At 51.1% G+C, this 27520-nt stretch overlaps 1 protein-coding gene across 2 annotated transcripts; it reads right to left on the bottom strand.

The window, feature by feature from the left end:
* Window positions 1-1103: 1103 nt before the first annotated feature.
* Kctd5 (potassium channel tetramerization domain containing 5) lies at window positions 1104-27380 on the bottom strand. Of its 2 annotated transcripts, none has more exons than XM_076840461.1 (6): window positions 27117-27380; window positions 14548-14656; window positions 12558-12649; window positions 10762-10857; window positions 8851-8976; window positions 1104-3164 (listed from the first exon to the last, which is right to left on the bottom strand). In XM_076840461.1, the coding sequence occupies exons 1-6, from the start codon at window positions 27366-27368 to the stop codon at window positions 3135-3137; spliced, it is 705 nt and encodes a 234-aa protein (XP_076696576.1). In that variant the 5' UTR covers window positions 27369-27380; the 3' UTR covers window positions 1104-3134. The 2 variants fall into 2 exon arrangements, with proteins under 2 accessions (XP_076696576.1, XP_076696578.1); XM_076840463.2 differs by lacking the exon at window positions 1104-3164 and adding an exon at window positions 3892-6713.
* Between the last annotated feature and the right edge of the window lie 140 nt (window positions 27381-27520).

The raw sequence follows: 27520 nt of genomic DNA on the forward strand, positions 1-27520 counted from the left end.
AAAAAATAATATTTAAAAAACAACAACAACAAAAAACTTGGAAGAGGACAGGTTTATTCTGGCTCAGTTTCAGAGGTTCCAGTAGGTGGTCACTTGGGTCTGTGGCAAGGTGGGATGTGGAGGGGAGGGAGTAGTGGAGCGGAGTTGACCTCGTGGCAGCCCCAAGCCTCTTCTGTCCCCCACCTGCTTCCTGGAGCCACCGGGGCTGACAACCCTCACAATGCCCCAGTGGTGCTCCAGGGACCCCCTCCATGGTGCGGGGTGTACCTACCACTGTACTTCAGATCTGGGACGCCCCAGAGGTCCATGTGCTGGAGGTTTGGCGCCCAGTGTTCAGAGGTGGGGATCTAGGGAAGTGACTGGATCATGAGGGGGATGATCAATGGATTAATCCATTGATGGGTTGATAACTAAATGGACTGCAGGGGGTGGGGGACTGCAGGGGGTGGGGGACTGCAGGGGGTGGGGGACTGCAGGGGGTGGGGGACTGCAGGAGGGGTACTCATCACTAGCTCCTTCCTGGCTGCCACGAGGTCAGCAGCTCCACTCCACCATATCCTCCCCTCCACATCCTGCCTTGCCACAGACCCAAGCCCACAGAGCCAAGTGACCACCTACTGGAACCCCAGAAACTAAGCCAGAATAAATAAACCTGTTCTCCTCCAAGTTTTTTTTTTTTTTTTAATTATTATTTTAGTTGATGATGGACCTTTATTTAATTCACTTGTTTATATGCGGTGCTGAGAATCGAACCCAGTGCCTTACACATGCTCAGCAAGCACTCTACCACTGAGCCACAACCCCAGCCCCTCCAAGTTGTTTTGTCACAGTGACAAGAAAGCTCACACTGAGCGGGGTGGGGCTCCCTCCCTGCCCAGCTGACCCAGTAGACTGTAAAGCTGTCTCCTACTTAGTCTTCTGTTCAGAAGGAACACCTGCCATGCTGAAGCCCCTCCCAAGTGCTCTTGGCCTTGCCCAGCTGAAGTGCCTCAGCACGTCCAGGTCCTGGCTGCCATCAGGAAGACCTCGAGCTACATCTGGACTCCTTTCCATGTGCCCCAGGTTGTATCCAGATACCTGAAAGCTTGAACTCTTGGCCCCACATGGGTGACCCCCACCCTCCATCCTAACTTGGGTAAACACAACAGCCCCCAACAGAGCCCTGGGTTGGGTTAGACCACCAATTGAAAGAGGAGCTGCACACCTGGAAACAGGAGGGACAAGGCAGGAGTTCAGGTGGCAGAGAGTCTGATCAATAGCAGGGAGTCACACCCTCTAGGGGACACTGGGGGTGGGGCCCTTGCTCAAGTGGGAGCTGTATGTCTGAGAGGACGGGGGCCCTTGGGTGAGCAGTGTGGCGCTCCCGGCAGTAGCTTTGCATGCATTTGAAGACACTAGCAGTTGCTGGGCTCATTCATAAATACACAATTTTATTTGCTATTTTCAGGGGAAACTTAGGCATTAAATGGTAAGCTGATAAAATACGGATACCTAAAAAAGTACAAAAGTATAAATATCCCCTTAGAATAAATTTTAGTGAATTAAGTCTTAATATTTTTAAATTAAAAAACAAAAACAAAACAACCCACAAGCCTATCTATTATGTCAATGTCAAAATCAAAAAATGCTAAGCACCCAGCAGCTCCCCAGGGCCAACACAGGGACACCTTCCCTTGGAGCTCTGCTGGGGAGGACCGGGTCAGCCAGTGGCTAAATCTGCCCTATAGAAAGGTTTTTATAAATTGTTTAAGCTGAACCTTTAACAACATACAAGAGGCCTTACGAAAGGAGGAGGTAAATCCTAGATGCTGGAGAACTTAGTTAATCAGGTTATTGGCAAAGAAGAAAAAAAAAGAGGACCTAGGCAAGAAGTTTCTGGAAGCATTGACATTAGACAATGTCAGAGCCTCTGACCTCACACAGGCAACTCCAATGGTCAGTCTGCACAGCTCTCCTGGCAAGCAGAGATCAAGAGGCAGAGCTTGCTCACTGGGGTCAGATCCCCAGCCCACACTGAAGAGTCTCAGAGCCTGCAGGGGACAGCCTCTACAGCAACCCCAGCAGCCTCGATGGTACACTGGCTGGGTCATGTAGGTTGTGTCAAGTCTCAAATGCTCCAGGAGTATTAGAAAGAAGAACTGCATAGTTATACAGAGATAACAGAGCCGGAGAGGAAGAGACACATGATGCACTGTAAACATCCCGAATCTTCAACGTGACTCGGAGTGTCAGCTCCAGAAGCCAGGGGACACGCCTCCGCCCAGCCTCCATCCCAGGTGCAACAAAGGCACTGGTGGGCACCAGCTCCCAGATGAGTCCGCAGGTGGAACCCATGAGGCAAACCTTCTACCTCCCTTTAAACTATTTGACAGATCCATCTAAAACATAGCAACACTTTTAGGCATTTCTAAAGAGTATAAACATTGGGTAATCCATCCATACTTAAAAAGGGATACAAAGTTCTCTTGCCTGGAAAATACAAATCAAGAAGCCTTGACTGTTCTGGCTGTGGAGGCTGGAATAAGAGCCTGGCTCTGAAGGAGGCGGTCCTCAGGGTAGGCGCCCAGAAAATAGTAATGATGCGGAGGCCACCATTGTCAGGGGTCTTCGCCGAGGTTGAGAAACTGTCAACTGATCACACTGGAGGCATAGCAGCTTCCCTGACCCAAGGATGATGTTCAGGTGCTCAAGCAGTGACCACCAGGCATCTGGACCTGAGCCACAGTGCGCTAGACAATCCACATGGCTGCTGCCCCTTCCTCCTGATGAGGCCTGAGCTGCTATCGCAGACTATGAATGTAGCACCAAGGGCCCTGCCCTTCAAATGGTCTTCAGGACTGTGCAGGCTAGTTGGGAGCACCCTGCCTCAGTCCCACGCAGCCCTAGCAAAGAACAGAGCAGGCTCCCAGAGAGAGCCCACCTGGCCCCTGTGCCTCCTCCCTGTGGGGATGCCTGGCCTTAGACAGCTGGGCCGTCTCTCACCACCCACCTCTGAGGCAAAAAAGGATGCACACCCAGATCTCTAGAGAAATGATCAAAAGCAGGTTTCTTCTCACAGACGTACTTCCTGGACATGGCGGTTCACTGAATCTTGGGAAAAAGTATATCATTTCTTCGGCTGTCAGTATTGTATCTCACATCCTTGAGCCTCGTTCTTGCAAAATCTGAAAAATAACACATGAAGAGTGAGGACTCAAGCCTGACCAGTCCTGCTTTGCAGAGCAGAGCCACAGACCTGTAGTCCACTCCAGGCAATTGGCTCAAAGCCTGAGGACCCTGCACCACAGGCTAGGGTCTCAGCTGGCAGGCTCAGGGACCTTCAGTGTGGGGAGCCAGCTCCTCACACTCTCCATCCCCCCCCATATCAAAGAGATCAGCCCCTAGACCCTTCCCCCCATGAAACAGCAGACCCATCACCCCCCATGAAACAGCAGACCCATCACCACCCATGCAGCCCTGGCTCTCCTCTGAGACACCTGCCTGACCATAGAAAACCTTCAAGTATGGGTCATACTGGGGAGATGCCCTCAGTGTCTTGACCCCACCTGCCCAGCACAGCCCTCTGGCAGCTATGCTCACACCACTGGCTCCATCTCAGAGCCTGACCTCAAGGGACCCTCCCCTTATGGCTTCTCTCACTGGCACAATCCAGTCCACTGTGCACCCAACTAAATAGGAGTGGGAGCTCCTGGAGGCCTGGGGACAGGCTAGGGCCCTGGAAAATGTTACTGAGTCAAGTCCTGGGCAGGGAAGAAGACCTCGTCTTCAGGCAGGGTGTGCTAGAGCTGGCCAATCCCACCAGGAGCCACTCAGCTGCTCCTAGCCACTGCTGCAAGCACAGAGGCACTGCCAGAGCCCTAGCAGCAGAGAGCTGGCCCTTGGGAGGCTATCAAGGGCTTGAAAGAAGGCCAGGGTCTCTCGAGCTACTCCAGCCTGTCCACCAGCACCCCAAACACCCTTGCCTGTCTCCACGGACAGCTCTGGGGGCCAACTCCTGCCAATGGCTCCCACTCATGTCAGTACCTTGAGGGGCACTTCCTACAGGACTGGGGAGCAGTGATTCTCCTCAGGCCTGACAAAAGCAAGCCCCATGAAGTATGATTCTGAGTCTGCCAAGACTCAGGAGGTGACTCGAAGACAGTTCCACCCTCTTGCTAAGGGACCAAGCCCCCAGCCACCACTAGCCCCAGTGCAGAGCTGGAGCCCAGTACACCCAAGAGAGGGTCTGCATTGGCAGAACTAGAGTGAGTGACTTCCCTGGGACAGTGTGACTCCCTTGAGGGGCCAGACCTGACAATCCCCAGGGCTTATGACACCATTAGCCCTCCCAAGACCAGCTGACACCATCTGCCAGGACAGAGTGCAGTGTAAAACTCCCAGGCATGCTTCCGGCAGGGCCGTCTTCCACAGGAGGTCCAAGTCCCAACAGAGACCCTATGGTGTGCTTGAGGCTGCGCCCAAGGCAGTGCCACACTAACAGGTCTAACCACTTACATAGCCTCACACTGGGATGTCCTGGGGCAGAGACCACCTCCCATAGCCTAGATCTCCTAGAGATGGGGGCCACCAAAGCATGTTCTCTGATAGCACAGACTTGGGAGGTAACTATGGGGTGGGGAGGAGCACTGAAAGAAGTCCCCCTCCTCTAGGATGTGGACCAGGCTCTGAGTCTCAGGCACCTTCAGATAATCCTCTCCTCTGCCCAACCTGGTGGTAGGTGTGGCTCCCCTGTGTTCTTATGGACCCCACAATTCCCCAAGTCAGGCACCTGTCATAGCTTAGCTCCATGGCAAGTACATCTGAGGTTCTGCTACCCACATGGCTGTTGAGCCCTACAATGGTTGATGCTGACAGAGGCTGTGACACAATCCCATGTCTCACCTCAGAGACTCAGAGCAAAAAAAGGAGAAAAGGAACAGATTAGTACTCTTTATGTTAAACGACAATACTTTTAACTCAATATGGTGGCATATCCCTGCAGTCCCAGCTCCTTGGAAGAGTCTGAGGCAGGAGGATCACTTGAGCCCAGGAATTCAGGGCCAGCCTAGATAGCAAAGCAAAACTCCATCTTTGTGGGGGAAAACACACACACACACACACACACACACACACACACACACACACACACACACACACACGACTGAACCCACCCAGGGCCTGTACGTGGCAGGCAAGTACTCTATCAGACATCTCAAGCCCCCTTATTTTATTTTGAGACAGTCTCGCTAAGTTGCCTGGGCTGGCCTAGAACTTGATTCTCTGACCTTAGCCTCCTGAGTGGCTGGAGTTATAGGCATGTGCCACCATGCCTGGTTTCTTTTACTTATTTAAGAAGGTTACTAGAAGATTTTAAAAGACCACATGGAGCTCATGATAAATTCTCTTAAAGGGCCAGATGATAAATACTTGAAGCTTTGAGGGTCAAGAGGCACTTATATAACCACTTAAAAACACTATTCAAACAAAGAAAGTGAGCTCGAGGACTGCACAGGCAGACCAGGTCCTTGGGCTGCAGTTTGCTCTAGATTTTTTTGGTTAGTTATTCAACCTTGAGAGGCTCAGCTGGCCAGGTGTATTTCCTTATGTTCCCTTGTACACTGAGCTGCTCATGGGGTGGTGGTAAAGGCTTCTAGCCTGTAGGGCTGGGCCTACAAAATGGAGGCCTCCCAAGGGATGGGGGAGGGGCTGGTCTTGCTGCCCACCACCACCCAGGTACTCTCCTGTGTGTAAGGGAGACACCAGGCAACCCTGCTGAGTGATGCTATAGTTGGGTTCTAACAAAGGTCCAGCCTTGAAGACATGAAAGGTGAGACTGGGCTGAAGCAGAGACTGGAGGAGAAGCTGGATGCTATGGGCACTGCCCAACCTCAGGCAAATGGTAGAAGTTCAAACACAATTGCTGCCCTGTGATGACATGACAGAAGCACTCCTAGCCTGGAAGGCTTGAGTATGAGCGAGAATCTGGGCTTTGGCCTCTGAGATCAGAGCCACCGACTCCTGTTCACCCAAGATCCTAGCCCATGACCAGCAGGAAGGCCACCCCTCAGGGGCTGGCAGGCTGGAGTAAGTGTTCCCTGCCTGGCCCTGGAGTGCTCCTGGGTCCATACCCACTGATGCCATGGTCTTTCCTGACACAAATGGCTTTGTAAGTGTCCCAATCCTTCTGCCCATGGTAACCATGGAGGGGTACTATGGCAGAGTAGTGCCCAGTGTCTGTATGCAGACCTTGGCTCCACCTGCAGCTCTACTGTGCATCTACAGGTACATCTATTGGAGGTTCTGTGCATCTACAGGTGCATCTATTGGAGGTTCTGCACAGGACAGGTGTGTGGGAGGGGCTGGGGCAAGGGTCCAGTGGGGCCATAGGTTCAAGGACACTAGGTGCTGGGTCAATCTGAAGGGCTGCAGAGCTCACCATGACATTACACTTAATCTGAGTCACTGCCTTGGTACCCCGTCTCTTCGTCGTCACTCTGGTGCGGCAACATGCAGTAAGGGAGAAGAAGACACGGGTGTCAGCCAAGTGCATACCAGGCAGGCAAGAGAGCTGTCCGCTGGATCACCCTGAAGGAATCCCCAGGCTCAGAGTGCCACAGTTGCTTCCTGGAGGTGGACCCACCTGCAGCAGGTGCTCATCCTCTATGGTTTCTGGGCAGTTCGGCCCCATGACCTCAGCTATCTGGAGGTGACTTTCAGGTCCACAGAACCTCCTGCTGGATAGGATGGCCTTTATTTGCCAGAGACAAGGAACCACGTTGCTGCATGATGGAGGGTGGGGCCCTGGGTCTGAGACTAAGCCACATGCGCAGTTAACTGATCAATCTCAAAGGAAGGGGAAGGGTTCTCCTGGCCTCTGCCACATGTCACCTCCTGCAGCTGCATGCCTCTGTAACAAATGGTGACTACTCCTCTGAGACTAACCTGGAAAGTTCTCAAGCCCGAGTAGTTTGGGAACCTCCTGCACTTGTGGTTGGCAGTGGAAGCAAGGGTGCTCACATGGGGTCTGTCCCTCTTGTAGTGGGCCCAATTCCTCACACTGGCCATAGCCTTGATATCGCTCACTCTCATCATTCCCAGCCTGAAACAGAAAAGGCTGCCTAGCATTGCCAGGAGGCCACCAAATGCTCAGGGACCCTAAAAGGCAAAGTTCAGTATAAAGAGGGACACTAAAAGGCAAGCCACAAGGTGACTCGCTGCCCTCTGAAGTGTGACCTTGTTCCATTCAGGCTGTGTGCAGGTGTTCCCAAACTACTCTCTTCCAGATCTGGCCCATGATTTTCCACTGCTCCCAGGGGGCCTGGGTTCTGCCCTACCCTCTGGGGAGCTACTGCTGCCCCCATTTTGAAGCTGCTGTAGCTGCTCCACTTCAGAGCCAGGTATTTTTGGAGACAGAAACAAGGTCCTGCTTTCAACAGCACTAGGACTTGGGTCATTCCTGGAGCTTCCTCACAACACAGAATGTATCCTTCCTGCAAATGAAAAGCCACCAGAAGGAAATGAGCCCTGGTGAGCTTCGGTGTGAAAACTGCAAGTTCAGAAAGAAAAGCTTCTAAAAATAAAACCATCTATAAAAGAGTCCTACTGTTGCTCAGAGACAGAGAGGGGTGTCCCCCTAGGACAAGGCTGGGGTCTGGTGTAATGGTCATCATCTAGACCTTAGACCCAATGGAAGCTCATCCCAAGCCTGGAACCAGGACCCTGGCTTCACCTCATCTGCTAAAGGACACTGTGGGTCTGCCTGGCTTATATGGTCTTATGCCTTGAGGTGGCAGTGGTGGCAGGGTCTGGCCTCCTGCAGGTGTAGAAAGTGCAAGGGAGGCCAGCAGCAGACACACACACAGCACCGGGTGGGAATGCATGGCCTCCTGGAGACCCCTGGGCTGATTTGAGTCCATCAGTTCCCAAGCCCTCGCCCCAAAGAAGACCAGGGAAGATCCAAAGGGATAGCCCTGGATAGGTGGCTGCTGTCCATGGTAGACGCTGCTGGCAGCCAGCCAGGGGACACTGGCCCAGAGTCAGATTGTCACAGAGCCCCTGGTTCAGTGTTCTCACTTAAAAGCCTCCCAGACTGGCCTCTTCCTGCACCCACACATGATGCCCTCTTAGGCCCCTCATCAGGATCACGTGGGGGCTCCTGGAGCTGCTGTAGAGCTCTCTGTCTACTGTTTGGCTCTCAAGCCAGAGGCCAAGCCAGCTCAGGTTGTGCTGGGTGCTTGCTGTAGGGGCAAGTACGCCTGTGTGCCCTAGGGCCCAGCTCTGAGAACATGCCTGGAGGATATGCCACTATGACTGGTCACTTGTGGGCAGGCCACAGGACTAATCCAAAACTAACAAGGCAGACCACTCTCTGTACTTTTACCCTAGCCGCCACCACATTCTGGAGGAGACAAAAGAGCGTGGACTGCTGCAGGGCAGACTCACAGGACTATAGAACCTCCTTTACACACTAAACCCAACTCAGAGACCTGTGGCCATGGGTGAGGCCACTGGCTGATGCTGAGAACCAACCCCCAGCTTAAAGGCCTAAACCCTCCCCCCACATTGGAGGTTGTCCCAGGAATGGAGGATTCCTGGATTCCACAAGAAACAACCAACAGTGGCGATCCTGAAACACAAAGAGTCCCTGACAGCAGGTCTAGTAGATGCTTCTGGAAGCAGCTCTGCACATGGGTTGAGAAAACAAGGATCAGTACTCATTCCAGGAGGCTCTACTGATAAGCCAGGCAGTCCTCATGAGGACTTCAAGCCATCAGGAAGAAAGCCTTTCAAAATTCAACCTTCAGAGTCTCCCACCAGGAGGGCTGGCAAGTCCACAGCTGTTAGGGCAAGAGAATGTCCCTGCACACTCACCTTGGCCTTCTCGCTGGGCTCACTGGTTGTGCCATATGGGGTGTTGTGCAGCTCCTTGGAAACCACACAGAGGAACTCGGCCTGGTCTTCGTTCCCATAGTTGTAAGAGGAGCCAATGCTGACCAGCTGGAAGAGAGAAACAGGCTGTGTGCAACATCTCAGGCTTCGGCCAAGAGGTTCTGGTGAACTGAAGGGAAATTCACCCCGAAACCCTTGCAGGAGCATGCACCTGCACCATGACATTATGCAACATGCTAGGACAGGATGCTGTTTCTCTCTGTGTTTCTGGGCCCACAGGAGATGCTGATTGGCTTCCCTGGAGAGAGGGTGCATGGAATGAGACTAGTGGGAGACAGGGCCAGAGCTTGTGCAAGTGCTGCACAACCTGTTTGTCCTTGCTGGCCACTACCTGGCCCTCTGCAAGACTGAGCTGGAGTCAGGTGGGGAAGGCAGAGGCCAGGCAGCTGAGAGCCTGGAAAGCTGAGCCTGTCTCTGAAAGTGGGACTCTGGAGAAGCTGTGGTTTGCCACATCTCAGTATGCATGGGTCTAACTGTGCCTGACCTACTGGGCATACCCTTGGACATTTTAACTTGCCTAGAATACTCCAGGACATTCCATGCTATGTGGGGATGGGGCAGAGGACCAAATTGGCTGCTGCAGACATGCATAGGGGACTAAGTTACACCACTGCCAACAAATGTTTTTGTAATTTAAAACATAAAATTAATCAAAACAAAGATAGCAACGGTATAGTAAAGGCATTAACACAATATCTACTGAGCCAAAGAACAGCTGAAAGGCTGCCAGCAGTGGCACAGTCCATCTGGCAAGCTGTGACCAATGCAGCAACAGGGACAAGATGGTGGGAGGTGGTGGGTCCTGCTAGGTGAGATAGACTGTAGGGATGCTGGCCTTGAATCAGAAAGTTGGGAACTCCACTGAGGAGAACACAGAAACCCAGTCTTCCAGAGGTCCTAAGCAACTTGGTGACACTTCATCTCAAAATACAAAATAAAAAAGGGGTGTGGATGTTGCTCAGCAGTTAAGCACCCCTGCTTCAATCCCTGGTACCATTAAAAAAAAAAAAAAAAAAAAAAAAAAGGGATCAAGTAAGGACTCCAGATCCTGCCCCGGTGTTGCAACAGCTTGCCAACCCACAGTCCTCACCCTGCTTTGGGGTAGCAGAGCATCCTTATCAGGTGCACAGGAGCGCAAGGTACTCAGCTCTAAATGAGGATGACCCAGCCCATGGATACAGAGCTGGCAATGGCAGCTTTCCAGCACCTAGCTCTGTAGGGCCAAGACATGTTCCTGCTTGAGTCTCTGGCATAATTCTTTTATTTCTTTAGAGTACTGGGAATTGATGTGCATGCTAAGCAAGTGCTCTACCCCTGAGCTATATCCCAGCCCTTGTTTCTAAATTTAATCTGAGATAGGGTCTCACTAAATTGACAAGGCTGGCCTTGAACTTGTGATCCTCCTGCCTCAGACTGAGTTGCTGGGATTACAGGCGTGTGATGCTGTGCTGAGTTCTGGCATGATTCTGATGGGACCTGGGCGGGAAAGACTGGCAAACTCGGCCCGATGGAACCCCAAGGAGGGCAGGGACAGCCTCTGCCTGTATGCTGCAGAGACAGCAAGTGCACACCCATAGTCAGGATGTGCTAGGGAGGCCAGCTCCACACATGGAGGTGTGAGGGAGGTGGCAAAGAGTTCTTGACAGCTGCACCTTCCTCAACCTCCCACAGCCAAAGTGTCAGGCAGGGTGGGGGATGGCCGAAGGCTCCAAGACTTGATGATATCACGGAATTCTGTCTCTGGAGACTTCTGAAGCAGAGGTCTCCTCACTGTACTTATAATCAGATTTTAGCTGCAGTGTAGGCTACTGCAGCTAGTCAACAGCCTCTCACCTGCTCAAATTTCCAGCCATCGGACATGGTGGACACCATCTGTGTGAGCTCCTCCTCCTGACACTGCAACACCCGGTATACATGCTTCACAGGCACCTGCAAGGACAAGGGCCGCCATGAGGCCAAGTCATGCCCATACCCAGCAACCCTGCCCATGTGACCCTGCAGGAGAGAACTCCACAGGGATCCACAGGTCCTAGAGCCCAGAGCAACCCTGAATACATCCACACAGCCGCCCACAACCTGAACAGCCGTGTGTGCCACTTCCTTGCTTGTCTCCAAAAATATTTCTACTGCTAAATTCCAAAATAAAATGAGTCATGCTCCTCAAATCTTGAGAGCACCTGTAGCTAGATGTGAATACACAAGAATGCCCACTTTGACCACAGGCAGTCTCTGGATTGACCAGCTGGGAAAAGGGACTAACTGGAAGAGCCCGAGAGACAGCCAGACACACACATGCAGGTCCTCTCCCAGTATTAACTGGCTTCCCATGCCCACATCTACCTCCTAATCCTCAACCAGCCCAAAAGGGATCCCTGTGCTGGGCTCCAGGCAGGCTTCTATCCTGGAGACTTGGGCCCACAGGTCCCTGCTGGAAACAAAGACGAGCTAAGTCTGGGCTCCACCCTCCTGGAGCAGCTCTAGCAGAGGCCGCAGCACAGGGAAGATGAGGGTCCAGGTGGCTGGCACTCAGGCAGTATCTCATATGCCAGTGAAACGTGGCTGACAAAGTCACACAATGAACTTGCTGTTGCCCAAGTCTATTAGACAGCATGTGATACTGGTTACCACTACTACTGGAGAGCCAGCTCCTGGGAGCAGGTCTTTCTCACCTCTGCCTCAAAAGTAGTTGCACCATTGTGAGTAGGGCTGGGATGGAGGAGAAGAGGCAAACAGTACAAATGAAAGAACCAGGGAGCATCTGGGATACATTTCCTACTTGCTGGAAGAGGAGCCTCTCCCTAGACCCAGTCCTGGCACCAAGTGGGATCCCGCAGAAGGGGGAAGGCCGGAGGCAGGTTATATCCATGACCCTCGCCTGACCTGGCTGTTATTGTTCCTGCGTCCACTGGGTGTGCAGGAAGAAAGCAAGCAAGACCACCACAGTGGGAAAGCCCATCATGGGGTGGGGATATTGAGAGGGTTTAAGCATACTGGCCAGAGTGCTGATATCACCCCACAGCATCCTTCCGGAGCAGAACCAGCTTGGTGAGGGCTTGCTCAGCTGTTCTTAAGCACAGAGCTGGCATGGTGACAAGATCAGCTGGTACCTCCTTCACAGAAGGTGCTGGATACAACCCTCCTCCAGCAACACCAGTCTAATGGGTGGCAGACAGCTTCTGACTGTGGCCATGCACCATGGTCCCTAGGAGGATCCACAGCAAGCATGCACACTATTCAGAGCCTGACCTCTCCTCTTTCCCAGGAAAGCCCAGCATTCTCTGTGCCTGTGCAGACCCCTTTATCTGATGCCCCTCACAGTTTATCACTGTTTTTCCATTACACTGACCACTGGAGGCCTCCCTGTTTCCCTAGAACCCGTTCGTTTCACTGGACCTTCCTCTCTTCCACTGTGTTCACCACACCCAACCTCTGTCTGTTGTCCCACTGGAGGAGGCTCCCTGAGGTGGGGCCAGGAATGGCTGGATGGATCCTGTATGGGACACTGCAGGAGCTGAGCTGGAGGGTGAGGCTGCTAGGCTCTGTTCCAAAGGCCTCATGTGAGAGGGCAGGTGAGCTGTGCCTACAGGCCAGGCCTCCAAAGCTTCCAGTGCATTAGTCACTTGTCTCACCTGTGATGTTTTGCTATCTCGTTCTCTAATTTTGTCCTTTACAAGTTTTATTAGTGAGGTGATGTTGTAAAATTCTGCTTCTTCCAACACTCCTGGAACAGAGGAAAATAACAGACTTTCACCAGACTGGACCAAACAAAAATAGTATTTCATACCTGCCTCTCTCCCCAGGCCCAGCCTGTACTAAGTTGTCACAGACCTGCTGCTCATAGCACTCAGCAGAAGTGAGGGTTCAAAATGAGAGATGGGCCACATGTGGTAACACATACATGTAATCCCAGTGACCCAGTGACTTGGGAGGCTGACGCAGGAGGGCTATAAACTTGAGACCAGCCTTGGCAACTTAGCAAGATCATGTTTCAAAATAAAAAATGAAAAGGGCTAGGGATGAGGCTCAGTGGCAAGGAGTCCCTGGGCTCAATCCCCAATACTAAAAAATAAAACAAAAGAGGAAGGGTGATGTTTATTAAACATTCCCTTGCAGCCTCCCTCCAGTGACATACAGGGGCGGAACAGCTGCCCTGGGCCCACAGATGCTGGGAGAATGACTGGCATTTTCCTTCTGCAACCTGGCCACTTGTTCTGAGCCCTAGTTCTTCCTGCTGGGAGCCTGCAGGTGTCACAGGTGCAGGCCATGGGGTGGTAAGCCACAGCTTCCTGTGTATCAGTCACTCACACTTATCAACTCTTTTGAATAGGCTCCCCTATTCCACAAAGCCCAGATGGCTGAGGGCTGCTCCTGGTTCCAGTGCTCTTTCCAAAGCCTGCCATCCACAGTGCGCCATACTCGGAGACACGAAACCTCGCAGTTAGCAGCAGATTCCCAGGGTCCTGTTCAAGGATTCCTCGTGGGTATGGGTCACTACCTCATTTTTTCAGCCCAACTGCATGACAACTCAGAACAACACATAGCAATGTGGGAAGGACATGGGGCAGGTGAAGCACAGGGCAGCCTGGAGCCAGAAAAACACACACACAGGAGGCTATCCCAAGTAGTCAGTGTGTGCATGTGAAAAAGCCTGGGCTACACACACTGCACATGGGCAGGAAGTATCCTCTGGCCTCAGGACACAGCAACCTGGGGCTTCTCAAGCTCAGGAAAAAGGAGAACACCAAGGTTCAGAGAAAAGAAATGGAGATGCAGCAGGGGTTAGAGAAATCAAGCAGTCCAGTCTAGACAGACTGCCACAGAATCTCCCTGGCCCTTCCTGAAAGAAACCCCTGGCTTTTCTGAGCCAACACCAGAGCACAGAGTCTACCCTAGGGCCTGGTGCTGGGCAGCCTGCAGATGGGCAAGTGTCCCACACTCTGATCAGACAGGATGCAGTGGCCAGTAAGGCAGGCAGTACTCAGATGATAGTGTGGAATGTCGCTACTTTGAGCTGTCCTTGGAAAGCAGGCAGAGGATCCTAAGACACCCCACAGGTGTGCTAGGGTGTCTGTGACACATGGCTTCAGAAACATGATAGATAAAACAGCTGCCCCCGCCCCCCAACACACACACCAGACCCTTGAAAGAGCAGAGCAGCCTTGGCCACTTGGCCCACATCTCAGGCTCTTCTTCCACAGCAGTCCTGACAGGCCACTGGGTAGCCTCTCATTCTCAAGAGGCCTGTGAATGGCAGTGCAGCAGCCCCCAGGGCCACATCTGCAGAGAAATGTGGGGCTGCAGCTTGAGGTATCGGGTTCTTCAATGGATTGACCAGCACCTTCACCAGGGGCTTGCCTTTGAAAATAAGGTCTCTGGGGGCTGGGGTTGTGGCTCAGTGGTAAAGTATTTGCTTAGCATGTGCGACGCCCTGGGTTCGATCCTTAGCATCACATAAAAATAAATAAATAAATAAATAAAGGTATGGCATCCAACCACAACTAAAATAAATAAATAAATAAATAAATATATATATATATATATATATATATATATATATATATATATATATATATTTTAAAAAAAGAAAATAAGGTTTCTGTGCAAAAAAGGATAGCCTACCTTCCTCAGCGAGGTCTTTGTTAATGACCAGCTTCCCATGTCTCAAGTAGTTCAACACAGGTCCAAAGTACGTGGGATCTCTGTCAATTAAATAGGCACCCGTTTCATCCTATGAAACAGAAATGTCATCAGTCATGGATGAGAAACTAGTGGCTTCTGCAGTTAGAGTAAGACTTGAGTGCATCTGGTTGACACACACTCACCCACCCAGCACCAGGCCTGTGTTCACAGTACCCCAAGGCTCTCCCAGGACTCCTCTAAGCTGATCTGTCTGGCTCCCAGCTAGAAGACAAGTTTCAGCTGTTTCCTGAGTTTGCTCCAGAGTGAGGTGATGTGGCTGCAAGTAATTTGGGATGCTGTGGCTGGCAGGATCTGGTGCTACAGAGACACAGATGTCCTTGTGCCGATGAGGGTGGGCCTCTCCCAGGCATAGCCTGGCATCTGCTCTGACAGAAGCCCAGGGAGAACAGCAAAGTCAAGGCTCCACTGGGGTGAGGCCACAGTCCTGGCTTCCTGGCAGCTTTCCTAGCCCTTTCCTCACAGCTCAGGAGAATTCTGAGAAACCACGTGGCTTGACCAATCACACAGTCTCCTCCACTGTCATGGGCAGGGCCTTCCTGAACAGAAGTCAAGGACTGGACTGGTCTGGATGGCAGTGGGGGCCTTCTGATTGCCAGCATGGAAGAAGGCAGCCTCTGATTGCTGATCTCTGATCCCATTGTCAAGAGCCTCCTTAGGTGAGCAGCACATCAACTGCCCACAAAGGAAGCCCTATTTTCTGTTGAGTAGTAGCCCCTGAGCTTTCCCAGAGACTGTGACCACTAAGGGAGCCCTCACCTCACAGCCAGTGGTTTGCAGTCCACGGGAGCTCAGCTATGCACAACACAGCCCACTCACTCAGCAGGCACTCAAACTGACCTAGCTTTTCCAGGGGGCAGTGGGATTTCTGAGGCTGTAGTGGCCAGCCAAGTTCCCCTTGAGAGCTGATTCCTGTCACATGCATCAGCCTGGAGGTAGACACACCTCCCCAAGGCATGAAGTAGGCACAGCTTCTGCATGACCTGTTACACCACATAGCCCTAAGGCCCCCAGAAGCAGGTGATACACAGATGCCCCAAGGACACATCTGGAGGGGTGGGTAGTAAATTCCTGTCACCCCCACCCCAGACTCAGGCCCACAAATTGGCTACAAGTAATTTGGGCTGCTGAGTCTGGCAGGGCCTGATACTACAGAGACACAGGTGTCCTTGTGCTGATGAAGTGGGCCTCTCCTAGGCATAGCCTGGCATCTGCTCTGACAGACGCCCAGGGAGGACAGCAAAGTCAAGGCTCCACTGGCTTCCTGGCAGCAAGGCCCACAGCCAAATGCTGGGAAGAATGAGGACTCTACAAATCAATAGGATGAACTCAATTTCCCTCTTTAGAGGCTTCTGAGCTCCTGTGGGGCCTCTGCAGGTATAGGGCATGGACAGTGCTGTATGTGACCCTCAGTGGGAGCTGTTGGCCAGCTCCAGTCCCAGGGAACAGCATCAGTACCTCTGCAGAAGGAGATTGCTGAACCTCTGGGACACTGCATGCCCATAGGAACCAGAATCCAGAGAGGAGGTGGTGTCTTGGCTACAAAGCAATGTGCCATTAGGACCTTTTTTACTTCATGATCATCAATTCCTATAGTTGGGCAGTAAAACCTTGTGTTTTCAGGATTCTTTCCCCAAAACCGACAGGCACAAAACTATAAAAACCTGTTTTTCTTAGACCAAAGGGATAAAGTTGAGTTCTGTGGTTTAGATAAAATCAGAGAGCTCCTGGGGTGTGGGGGTGCTAGAACCCAGAAACCACTTGCTCCAATCACCTCTTTTCTCTCCCTGTGGGCTTACCATTTCACCCCACAGCAGCATCCTAACCCCATACAGACCTCCTGACTCCATGCTTGACTCCTACCTAAGGCTATACCAGCTGGACTGACCAGGCTTCCCCACCGTGTGGCCCTGGCCTTTATTTCTAGAAGTTACCCCAGGGACCATCCCCCTCCCAGCCTGGTCCTCCAGCTGCACTCCCAAGGACCAGGGAGACCAGAGTCTAGAAGCAGTCCTGCCTGCCTGCTGAGGACAGCCACCATTTCCCAGTGCCAACCATGTGGCATGGGCATATCACCAAGCTCAGGACTTAGGAAGCTACCAAGAAGGAAAGGTCCAAGACTGGGGCACACGTGAGGCACTGATCCTCAGCACCACATAAAAATAAACAAATAAAGTCATGCTGTCAATCTACAACTACAAAAAAAAAAAAAAAAAAAAAAAAGGTTAGAAGGGGATTGGGCTCATCTCTGCCTGGACACCCTCCTATAGGGTCTCCCTTATAATGCCAGCTATGATGTGAGTCAGACCATGGGTTCAATGCCACACTACTCCAAACTTCAGTTTTTTCTTAAGTAGAACAGGAACAAGAGCAGTTCACTGGCCTCATGGGCAGCTCAGAGTACCAGGAAGATGGCGATGGCCCTGGCCTGTGTGCCACACCTGCCAACAGATATCACACATGCTGCAGGGCCCGGGCTGTAAGACTTCCTGGCAAGGACAAGCTGGGCACCCCTCTGGTCTCTGGGACTGGCAAAGGAGAAAGAGGAAGTTTTATGAGCACCACAAGCCACACAACTGCAGCCTAGACCTCCTAAGCCTGGAAGGCAAGGGCATGAGAGAAGGAGGAAGGACTGTGGGTGAGCAACAGAGGAAAACATGGCAGCAGGATGTTGTGGTGGGCCACAGGGAACTGGTTCAACTGGCACTGATGCTTGGCTCTGAAACCCCAGAGAAGGGGAGATGAGCCTCAGCTGCATTTGGGCCCTGGCAGGCCTTCCAGATTCAGCCTTACTGGGGCTGGCTTGTCACCACACATGCCCATTAGGAGACAGATTTTTCCTCTTGGCACTGGGGAGCACTCACCATTGAGCTACACCTCTAGCACTTTTTAGAGACAGGGTCTTGCTAAGTTGCCCTGGCTGACCTTGAACTTGGAAGACCTCCTGTCTCTGCCTCCTGAGTGACTAGGATCACAGGTATGGCCACCGTACCTGCCAGGAGACAGCTTTCTGGTGGACACTTTCAAAGAACTCCTGCCCTAGGTCTGACCTCTCAGCCTGGAGCACTCCTGGCTCAGGGCAGGGACAGGACACATCCAAGTAATGGACATGGGGCTTTTCAAGGCAAGTCTGCCAACTGGGCTGACGGCACCTTCTCAAGGTGCTCATCCATCCCCAGGGCTACAGACTTCACAAGTGGTAGGGCAGGGAAATCGAGAACCAATTAGCCTTCCTATGGCTTTAGCCACAACCTCTTCTTCCAGCCCACACCCTGTGTTCTCATGCTGAAGGCCTGTGTGCCTATGCAGCAAGTAAAAGGGCAAGCTAAGATATATGTGCAGACCCCCACTTGCATCAAGTTAAGAAGCAACTTTAAAGCAGCAGCCTCCTGGTGACTTCAGAAAAACAAGATCAAAGAAACCCAAGACATCTGCTTTAACCTTGCTGCAACCAAGACTGGAAGACAGGAAGAGCATGAGGACCCTGAGCACATTGACCAACACAGGCCTGAGATACCTGTGGGCCCCAGGCCACTTGGCCTAGGGAGATGCCAGCAGCACATCAGGCAGAGCTGCCAAGGACATAGGGAGAAGCCAGGCTCAACAAGGGCCCCCATGCAAAGGGCCCATACACTATCAGCTGAGGGCCACAAGCAGTCACAGAATGTGGCAGTGGGCAGCAGGAGACTGGGCAGCAGAGCTTGTAGAGAGTGAAACAGACCAGGGCCAAGTTCACAACTAGACTCCCTTGCCAGGTCTCAGCTGCCCCATTGGTTAAATAAGACATTTAGCCAAGATAACCCTTAAGCTTTTTCTGGCTTCAGCTGTGTTCTAGTCTGACTCCCTTTCCTCTAAGAGGTGGGCATTTGGCTCTGTTTTGGGGTATGTGTATGACAAATTATGAGAGAAAGGAAGCCACGTATCTGGTCACTGAGATGAATGAGTGGGAACTAAAACCCAGAAGTGAGGTGTACTTGGCCAGGCTGGTCCTTTTGAGGCCCTGCCTGTATACATCTTTATACAGGAAGGGGTCAGTTAAAGCTGAGGCCCAGACACAAGGGAATGAGTGTACCTCAGGTGAACCTCCACTAGCTTATGACTTGTCTCAAAAATTCACATGAATTTTACACTTAAATCCCTATTCTTGGGGCTAGGGTTGTGACTCACTGGTAGAGTGCTCGCCTAGCATGTGTGAGGGCCTGGGTTCGATCCTCAGCACCACATAAAAATAAATAAATAAAAATATATTTTTTAAAATCCCTATTCTTTTTTGACTATAAGATATGTTTTCCTAAAACTCAAAAAGTCATCAGAGGCAGTTGGCCAAATTCACCAACTGAAAGCCAGCCAAGAGGACCCATGGAGATAGTGCCTCTGAGGCATAAACCCTGGCTGCCCAGTCAGTGCCTCCTGTCCTCTGGAGTATAGTCCGGTTTGATGGAGCATTTCAGAACCTGCTCACCACTCCTGACACCCCTATACAGGTTGGCCTATACAAAAGAGGGATTCAGACAGGGACCCTTGTCATGCCACTTTCTTCCCACCATGGCACAAGCCTGAGCCCAAACACCTCCAGGTCTGCCCAGAGTCCCTCCAGGCCCCATGGAATGTTTGGCTATAGTCATTTCACATGGCCCCCTTTTGAAGTGAAGCCTGAGCCCATGCCCAGGCCTGCCAAAGTAAACTGGACTAATGATCCAAGCAGAGCAAAGGCCAACAGAAGCTGAAGAAAGAACAAATGACCCCATACAGGCCACACCTCCCACAGAAACCTGGATCTACGGCATCCCTCAGAGCACTCTGGTGCTTTTCTTTTGGTGAGCACCTTTCAATCAGGTGGACTTCCTTAATAAAGGAGGCACCATTGGACAAAGGTCAAGGTCAGAGCCAGCAGGGCCAGGAAAGGGAGGGAGCAGGTTGCAGCATGGCTCTCACACTGGGATTCCTGGGAGCTATCAGTGGGAGATCTCAACTTCCATAGGAAGGTCTGGGTCCTAAAACAAGACTCTACAACCCACCAACTCCCACTTGGATACACATGGGCAAGATAGCTCAGAGTCCCACTGTAGAGGCACGCTTCTCTTGAGTTAACAAGATTAAGGTGAGCAGTGCAGCTCAGGTGGGGGCCAACAAAAGTGTGGCCTCAGCACCCTATCCTAGTATTGGTAATGCAGCTTGGGGCCTCTGTCCTCAACAGAGACAAAGAAAACAGAAAAGCAGGAAACATAAAACACTCAATTTCAGAATGAGTCTTTGGCTCACTCATGCAAAAGCTATGACAGGATCATTCTGGGATGTCTGGAACAGTGACTGGGGCTGACTGAGGACCAGCCATTATTGTCACCTTCTCCCAGATCCTGTGACATGTGAAAGGAAGCCCTCATGGTACACACTCAGGTGGTTATACTTCTAAAACCAAACAGACTGAGAGGTCACAGCCAGGACTGAGTCAGGGTGCAATAGTGGGCTGGCTGGCCAGACACCTCGGCTCTTTCTTCTTCCTTCTTTTCGGTCCTTTCCATAATTCATGTAGCAAGCAATATGCTACATCTGTATGGTGGGAAGGTTTGTTTTGGTTTTTTGAAAAAGAGTCAGACTAAGTCTGCTTTCTCGGCAAATCATTTTTCTCTACTGACATTCTTTCCCCACTTCTCACTGAATTAGTGTTTGACCTACTTGAGGCAGTGCTGGCTTGAAAAATACACATCTCCCTTCAAAGGCATAACAAAGGAATCACTGGACTTAGCTTTAAACATTTATTGAGGGCCAGCCCCCCACCCCCATACTATGGGTCCATATGCTGGCAGGGCAGGCTGGTGATGCCCAAGTTGACATTGAGAGGGCCCAACATGGAGGCTGAGCCCCTAGTCTCAAGGAGAAGCAACCCTGAGCCTGAGCCACTGGCCATGCCATGGCAGGTGTCCACAGACATCTTTCCAAGAGGAGCAGATGGTTGCAAAGACAACGTCAGGCCCAAGTCACATATGCTCCCAGGAGACCCCTGACCATCAGCCCCAAAACAGGGGTGGGGAGACATGACCTGACCGACAAACCTGACTGGGCAGCACAAAGTGAGCCTCCTGACCCTGTGTTTTGGGTTAGAAAAGAGTCCTCAGAGAGGTCCAGGGGGAGGTGGTCCACTCTATTCACCCACAGTCAGACCTCCACCCACCTCACTGCTGTCATCCACCCAGGGCTCACCCCTTCATTCAACCAGGTAACCCTGGAAAGAGCAGGAAGAGGAATTGAAAGCTCCAGGTTCTCAGGTAGTGTGGAGGCTCCTGCAGTCATGCTGAGAACTCTACAGAATGTTCACACCCAGCCCCTTTCTCTTACCCCACAGAAAGGGACAGAAAAAGTACCCACCTGACTGAGAGGGACAAGGCATGGCCACTGGAGGGGAATCCAGAGGGTAAAGTACTGTGAACCAAACTTGTGAGGTTTCTCAGTTGAAATCTAAATACATGCAATTTTCTGAGCACCAACATTTGTCAACATTAGAAATACCATTTTTGAGGGCTGGGGTTGTGGCTCAGTGGTAGAGCGCTCACCTCACCTATGCGAGACCCTGGGTTTGATCCTTAGCACCACATAAAAATAAATAAGTAAAACAAAGGTATATATAAAAAAAATACCATTTTCACTTTGCATGTGCTACCATGCCTGGCTTTGTTTTGTTTTATGCAGACTTGTCATATCCTTGATCCAAAAGAGACCCTAGACATCACTAATTACAAGTGAGGAAACTGAGGCCAAGAAATCAGGGAGGCTTATAAGAAGCCTCTGAATTCACAGAACAGGGCCAGGACTCTAGCACCCTGGTACCCAGGCCTGCTGCCTCCAAACGAGTACCTCTTCCAATGCACCTCACTTCATGTAGCAAGGGATCGAGAGTCTAAGAGAGCTGGTATGCACACTGCACCTTTCCTCCATGAGACCCTGTGCTGGAGACTGGAAACAGCTACAGACAGGGAAGGCAGGTGCAGCAAGAGCTCCAGGTGAGACAGGGAAGGCAGGTGCAGCAAGAGCTCCAGGTGAGACAGGGAAGGCAGGTGCAGCAAGAGCTCCAGGTGAGAAAAGGGAGGAAGATGCAGCAAGAGCTCCAGGTGAGATGGGGAGGGGGTGGAAGGTATGTCAGGGCTGAGTCACTGAAACTCTGTATAACCCCGGCCAACTGCCCAGGGAGAGTGTCCCTCAAGACCCTAGGGCCTGACTCAGGATGCCTCCTCACTGACATACCTGAGGACTAGAATTAGGATGTCAGGAATTACAGACTCAAATGAAGCCCTGCAAAAGCAGATATGAGTGGAGTTGTGAGGAGGAGCCCACATGTGAGGCTCCTAGGGCTTTTTGTGGAACAAATGTGCTTTTAATTCAACAAATATGGGTCCCTAAGCTGTGTGAAGAAGCCTGAGATTTGCTTCAGAGTGCCTTCCTAGCTCAGCAGGACAGAAGCCCACCTATAGCACAGGAAAAGGCAGGCAGGTGCTGTGTCAATCTGCCTCTGTGGGGGTGAGTTGTGGGCAGGTGCAGTGTGCCACCTCTCCAGGACATCTATATAGCGCCAGCTGCTGTGAACACTTAGCCAGCAACAAGGGGTCATTCATCTGCTAGGTTTCTTGGGTGGTTTCTCCCCAGAGAAACCCTTGAGCTACAGCAAACTCCCAAACAAATCCCCAGCAGGTATCATCTCCTTACTGCTGGTTTGCAGAATAACAAAACACTGCCAGCACAGACAGGTGGAAATGTGGTCATGCTGCCAACCCCACCTCTACCCCTGTAATCTGAAGGTGACACTCCCAACTCCCTCAGAGTCTCTAAGCCACATGCTTCAGTCCCCTCAGTGCTGGCAGTAGGGTCAACATTCAAGGACACTGCGGCCAGGACAGCCCAGCCAGAGACTCTCCCCCAGCTCCTGTGGTGCCCAAGCCTGCCCTGTAGATGTCCCCGTGATCACCACTGTCACCTTCAAGGTGGCCTCTGCTCTCCTCACTCGTGGCCATGCAGGCAGACTGAGGACAGAGTTCTTTCTTCCTCACTGGGGCCAAAGGGCAGGCCCTCGGCTCCTCCTCCTCACTGGGTACTTCCTGCACCCAGAGGATCCTGCCTCTCCTTAATTGTTTTAGAAAACCTATCTCAGCCTACTGGCAGCAAGAAACAGGCCACCCAAGCCTGATTTTCAAAAACCAGGCCAAAGAGTGTGGAGACCCAGAACGAAGGAGAACAACTGAAGATGCTGGGGGAACACCCTGCACTCAAAAGCCTATGTACCAGAGCCCTGGAGCTATATATCTCAGGCTGTAAGGCATCAGGTGTCTTGCTCAGACAGCCCCGCCAGTCCTTCAGAGCACAGGCTCTGCTATCCAGAGCTGGGGACCCACCCTCTAGGGGCCTGTTCAACAGCCGGGAGCTTTGGGCAGTGTGAAAGGGCAGAAGGGGAAGCAAGGGAGACAAGCAAGGTGGGGACCCCCAGTCACACACAAGCCTTGGAGGTGCTTAAGGGGAGCTGTCCACCCTGGCACATAGAGGATTACAATAATGAGTGTGAGAAAAATAGGAACAAGAATAAATTCTGAGGGGGGAAAAGAGCATTCTCAGTGTATCCTTTCTAAAACCAAAGTACAAAAACATCATTAACAACAACTTCTGCTGACTGCATTGGGTGGTGCCAGGTAGGGCAGCTCTCTCCTCATCCTGAATCTTCATAGCTACCCCCTGCAGAGGCATCACCTCCACTTCACAGAGGACAAACATAAGGGTCAGAGAGTTGCATCCCGAGTCACACAAAGGGTCAAACCAGGCTCTCAGAGACAGGAGTCTCTTTACACCAAGGAAATGACCATCATGCCTACACCAGCCTGAAATATTCTTTCTTTTTTTTTTTAAATTTTAATTTTATTTATTTATTCTAATTTGTACCAGCCTGGAATTTTCTATGAGTGAAAGGAGAAGCTGCTCAAGTACAGTCTGATCAGAGCCAGTGTGCACCTGAGGACTGGGTCAGGCACACTGGGATATGCTCTCCTTGGAAAGGCCCACCTTATGAAATGGCAAGACCTCCTGGGCACCAATTGTGGCCTGCTCAGGGTTGAGAGGTTTTCACATGAGGCACCTTTCAGAGGTGACCACAAACTCAGAGAAGACAAGTACCCACTGAAGAGGGGTAGGGCAGCCTTAGCACCTAATTTATGGTCAAGGGTCAAGGACACCCTCAGAGCCACATCCTCAACTTCAGTGAAAAGTGAGACATGCATGCCTCAGACACCCACTCATGGCCTCTACAGCCAACGCAACTCTGCCTAGTGCACGAGATGCTTGTGGGGATCCTGCCAGTTAGTTTCTCACTTCTGATTTAGTTACATGGAACATAATCTGCCATTTCTACTCTAAGTAATCCCCACTTCTCTTGCCAAGCAGCTGATTCAAAGATGGTTCTCCCGCCCACATCCCATTCCCTGGCCGCCTGTAAAATTCCTTTCATATCTTTTCAACCCTAAAACTTGCCAGCACCAAGTGCAACAAGGGTGGACATAAGAAGTGCTGTGATTGCCCCCAAAGACCCATCTGATGCCACCATATCTACAAGCCCAAAGTGGAAAAAGTGGCTCTCTTGTAAGGGGAGACACTCCTTTGCAACCAGCAGTTTTCTCCAGGTCTGGCTCAGCTGCAGAGACAGAACCCTCCTTGATCCTCATCCATCCAGGTGGCTTCCAACCAAATAGTATTTGCTATTTCCCTTTACTTCCTAAAGTATATCCACAATAAAGCAGGACTGGTTCAGACATAACAACAAACTCTACTGTGTTTCCAACAATACCTCTGGAATACAACAATACTACGGATCACCACTGAGACGTGGCCAAAATGAATCAAATACTAAGCTTTTACACAGGATTTCTGATGAGCAGCTCAGAAAGGAGCACCAAGTCTGGTCTGCCTTAAGGACAACATGGGAAAGAAAAGTGACACAGGAGAGCTGATGAGCAGATGCTGAAATGCACAACACAGCCACAGTCCCACTGGAGGAAGTCCCAGGAGGAAGTGAGAATTCATCAGGCTGTCTAGAAACAGAACCTCATAGCAGCAGTGGGCCCCAAGATGGCCCCTGAGACAAAAGGGTTAGGGCCCGGGGCACAAGGCATGAAAGGCAGTGGGTCCTAAGCTGTGCCTGGAGTATTGGGGGTGAGGGGCAGTCACAGCCTAGAGGCTTAGATATGGGGCTGCGAAGCAGTCAGCCAGCCCCTGGACATGCCTGTGTTCCCCACCTTCCCCAACAACCTGCCCATGTCTTTAGAAAGCATCCTCCAGAAGACCTGCAGTAACCATTCCCACAGCACCTCACTGACAGCTGCCACCACACTCTCCTGTGAACTTGAAACCCAGCAGATTCCCAAAAGATTTCTTGGGAGCCTCTTTCTCTAAAATCTCCTCACCCAACTCTCATCCCAGTGTCATATTCTGCAAGCCCAGTGCTCAATAAACACTAGTAAAGTGCCAGGCAGGGATCTTATACCAGGTCCTTACTGAAGTTCAATTCTAGAGGTATCTGTCAGGTATCCTTTCCTTAATCTTGATGAACTATGGAGTCAGGACTTGGAGATACCTACACATGAATCAACATCCTGTTTATCTTCCACCATGTAATTAGTGGCCTCCCACTGCTAGCACCCCTTCCCCCTCCACCCCGTCCTTAAGACTCCTCACTCAGGATTTAATTATCATGGTGGAATCTACTGGGACATTCTTTCATCAGAACCTGGGGGATGAGAGAATGAGAGAATAGAGCATTTTATATACTTTCTTATTTGAAGTAGAACACTCTAGTAATATGACTAATGTGAATTAACATTATTCTTTCTAGCAACTTATCTGTGACTAAAACTAAACCTTATTTACTATCAACTATATTATAAGACAGGGATTGTATCTGCCATATTACAGTCATGCTTGGAATCTTGGCTTTGTAATTTAGAAATCAAGCCTAATTAAGTGATGATTAAAAAGAAAAACAATTACGATAGACTTAATAGATTATCCCCTACCAAGAATCCTTATTACAGTATGGCATAATTTTTAAAATGGTCTTAAGAGAAGTGAAATCAAGGACTGAATCAATTTAACTGCACTAAAGTCAATCGGTTCGGAATCTACTGTTCGGGTGCTGAAAGAGCAGTCACTGGAAAGAACCCAATAGAAAAGAACATTAAAATCAGATTTAATATATAAAGCAGGGATTCTTGGGTAGAAAAGCAAGTGAATACTCACTATGACCCACTGTTTAAAAAGAAAAACTAACAGTAAAACATACACCCACACCATAAAGGGAAAATGACAGCTGACAAAGACCTATTTCCATACTGGAGATGACAGTCATTTTCTTCGAGGTCAATCTAAGAGTAGAGAGCTTGGTCAAATGAGCAGCAGGAACGGCTGGCTGGAGGTAGGGAGGGCACACTGGCATGGATGGAAAACCCTAATTTCTGCTTAGGATGGATGATTTTGCTATAACTCAAAAATTTTCATTTTCTGGTCATAAGGTCAGGCCATGCTGAAACTGGTCTCTGTCAGGGTTCTCAAAGTAAAGAAACTTTCTGGATTCTAGGGAATATATAATCCTTCCAGAGATTCTCCAGCAAGGCAATGTCAGGCTGGTAAAACATATAGCCAAGTGCAATCATGTCAATTGGAAGACCCAGCAAAGTTAGCATAAGGTTTAGGAGTTGCCTAGAAAAAAATCAAGACAACTCTTCTTCAACTAGACTTTTTTTTTTTTTTTTTTCTTTCTCTACTCTCCGGTGATGCACTCCCTCATACAACTTCTGTAAAGGTAATAATCAAAATAACTCCTATTACCACCCGAACAGTATAAATGTTTACTTTGATCAAAGACAAACTGTAAAACTAACCTGGAAATTCCTATCCTTTTGCAAGCATGGTGGGGAAACTAAGTTTAATAGAAAAGCAGATCAGAAGAGAAATAGGAAATCAGAATAAAAAAGCCTCTCCTTGAACCCCTAAGTCACCCACTAATGTGAGCAACACTCCCTGTGAAAAGTCTTACTATGGGTGGCACCTTCTAAGAGCTGCGGAGCCGGTGCGTGTCGCGGATGAAAAGGATGGAGCGTCAACTCTGTAAATGCAAGTCACCGGGGAAAGAAGGCCACCGTGTCAACCTCCATGCCTACGTTAATTCAAAGGTCTGAAAACACGAGATGAACTCAAAGAGTTCTCCATTTCCAGAGCCAGCAAGTACGCTGGGGCGGAGAAGTGTTCACACACCCAGGTCAAGAGTCTACGGAGAAAAAGTAGGTCTGCAGCCAAGTCAGGGGTCTGGGGAACCTCCTCCTCCGCCACCGAAGGCGGGAGCGCGAGGGCGAGGGGCGCCCGCGGCGCAGCGACGGGGGTCCCTGAGGCAGCGGGCGCCAGGGCGCCATGCTGTCCTTTGACCCAGGCGCGGGGCCGGGCCCCCGGCTGGCCTGCGCGGCCCTCACCTTGTCAGAGTCCAGGTCGGGGTCGGCCTGGCACAAGCGGTACAGGAAGGACTTCGGGTCCCGGCACAGCGTCTGCCGGGTGGTGAGGAAGTAGGTGCCGCCGACGTTGAGTCGGACCCACTTGGACACGCCGCCGGGGCGCTGAGCCAGGGCACCGAGCCCTGCGCTGCAGCGGCGGCATAGGCCGCCCCCCAGTCCCGCCCCGAGGCCGCCTGGGGCCGGCGGCAGCAGCTCGAAGAGATTCTCCGCCATGATCTCAGCAAGCCCCGCCACAGCTCCCCTCCGCCGGAAGTGTCCGGCCTTTAATAGTGTTCTCCGCGCTCTGTCCCGCCCACAGGTCCGCCCTAGTAAAGCGCCCGCCCCGGAGTCATGCGGGAGGCGGAAGTTCCGGTCCGAAAAGGCTG

Source organism: Callospermophilus lateralis, chromosome 19, assembly GCF_048772815.1.
Source record: "Callospermophilus lateralis isolate mCalLat2 chromosome 19, mCalLat2.hap1, whole genome shotgun sequence".
Lineage (NCBI taxonomy): Eukaryota > Metazoa > Chordata > Mammalia > Rodentia > Sciuridae > Callospermophilus > Callospermophilus lateralis.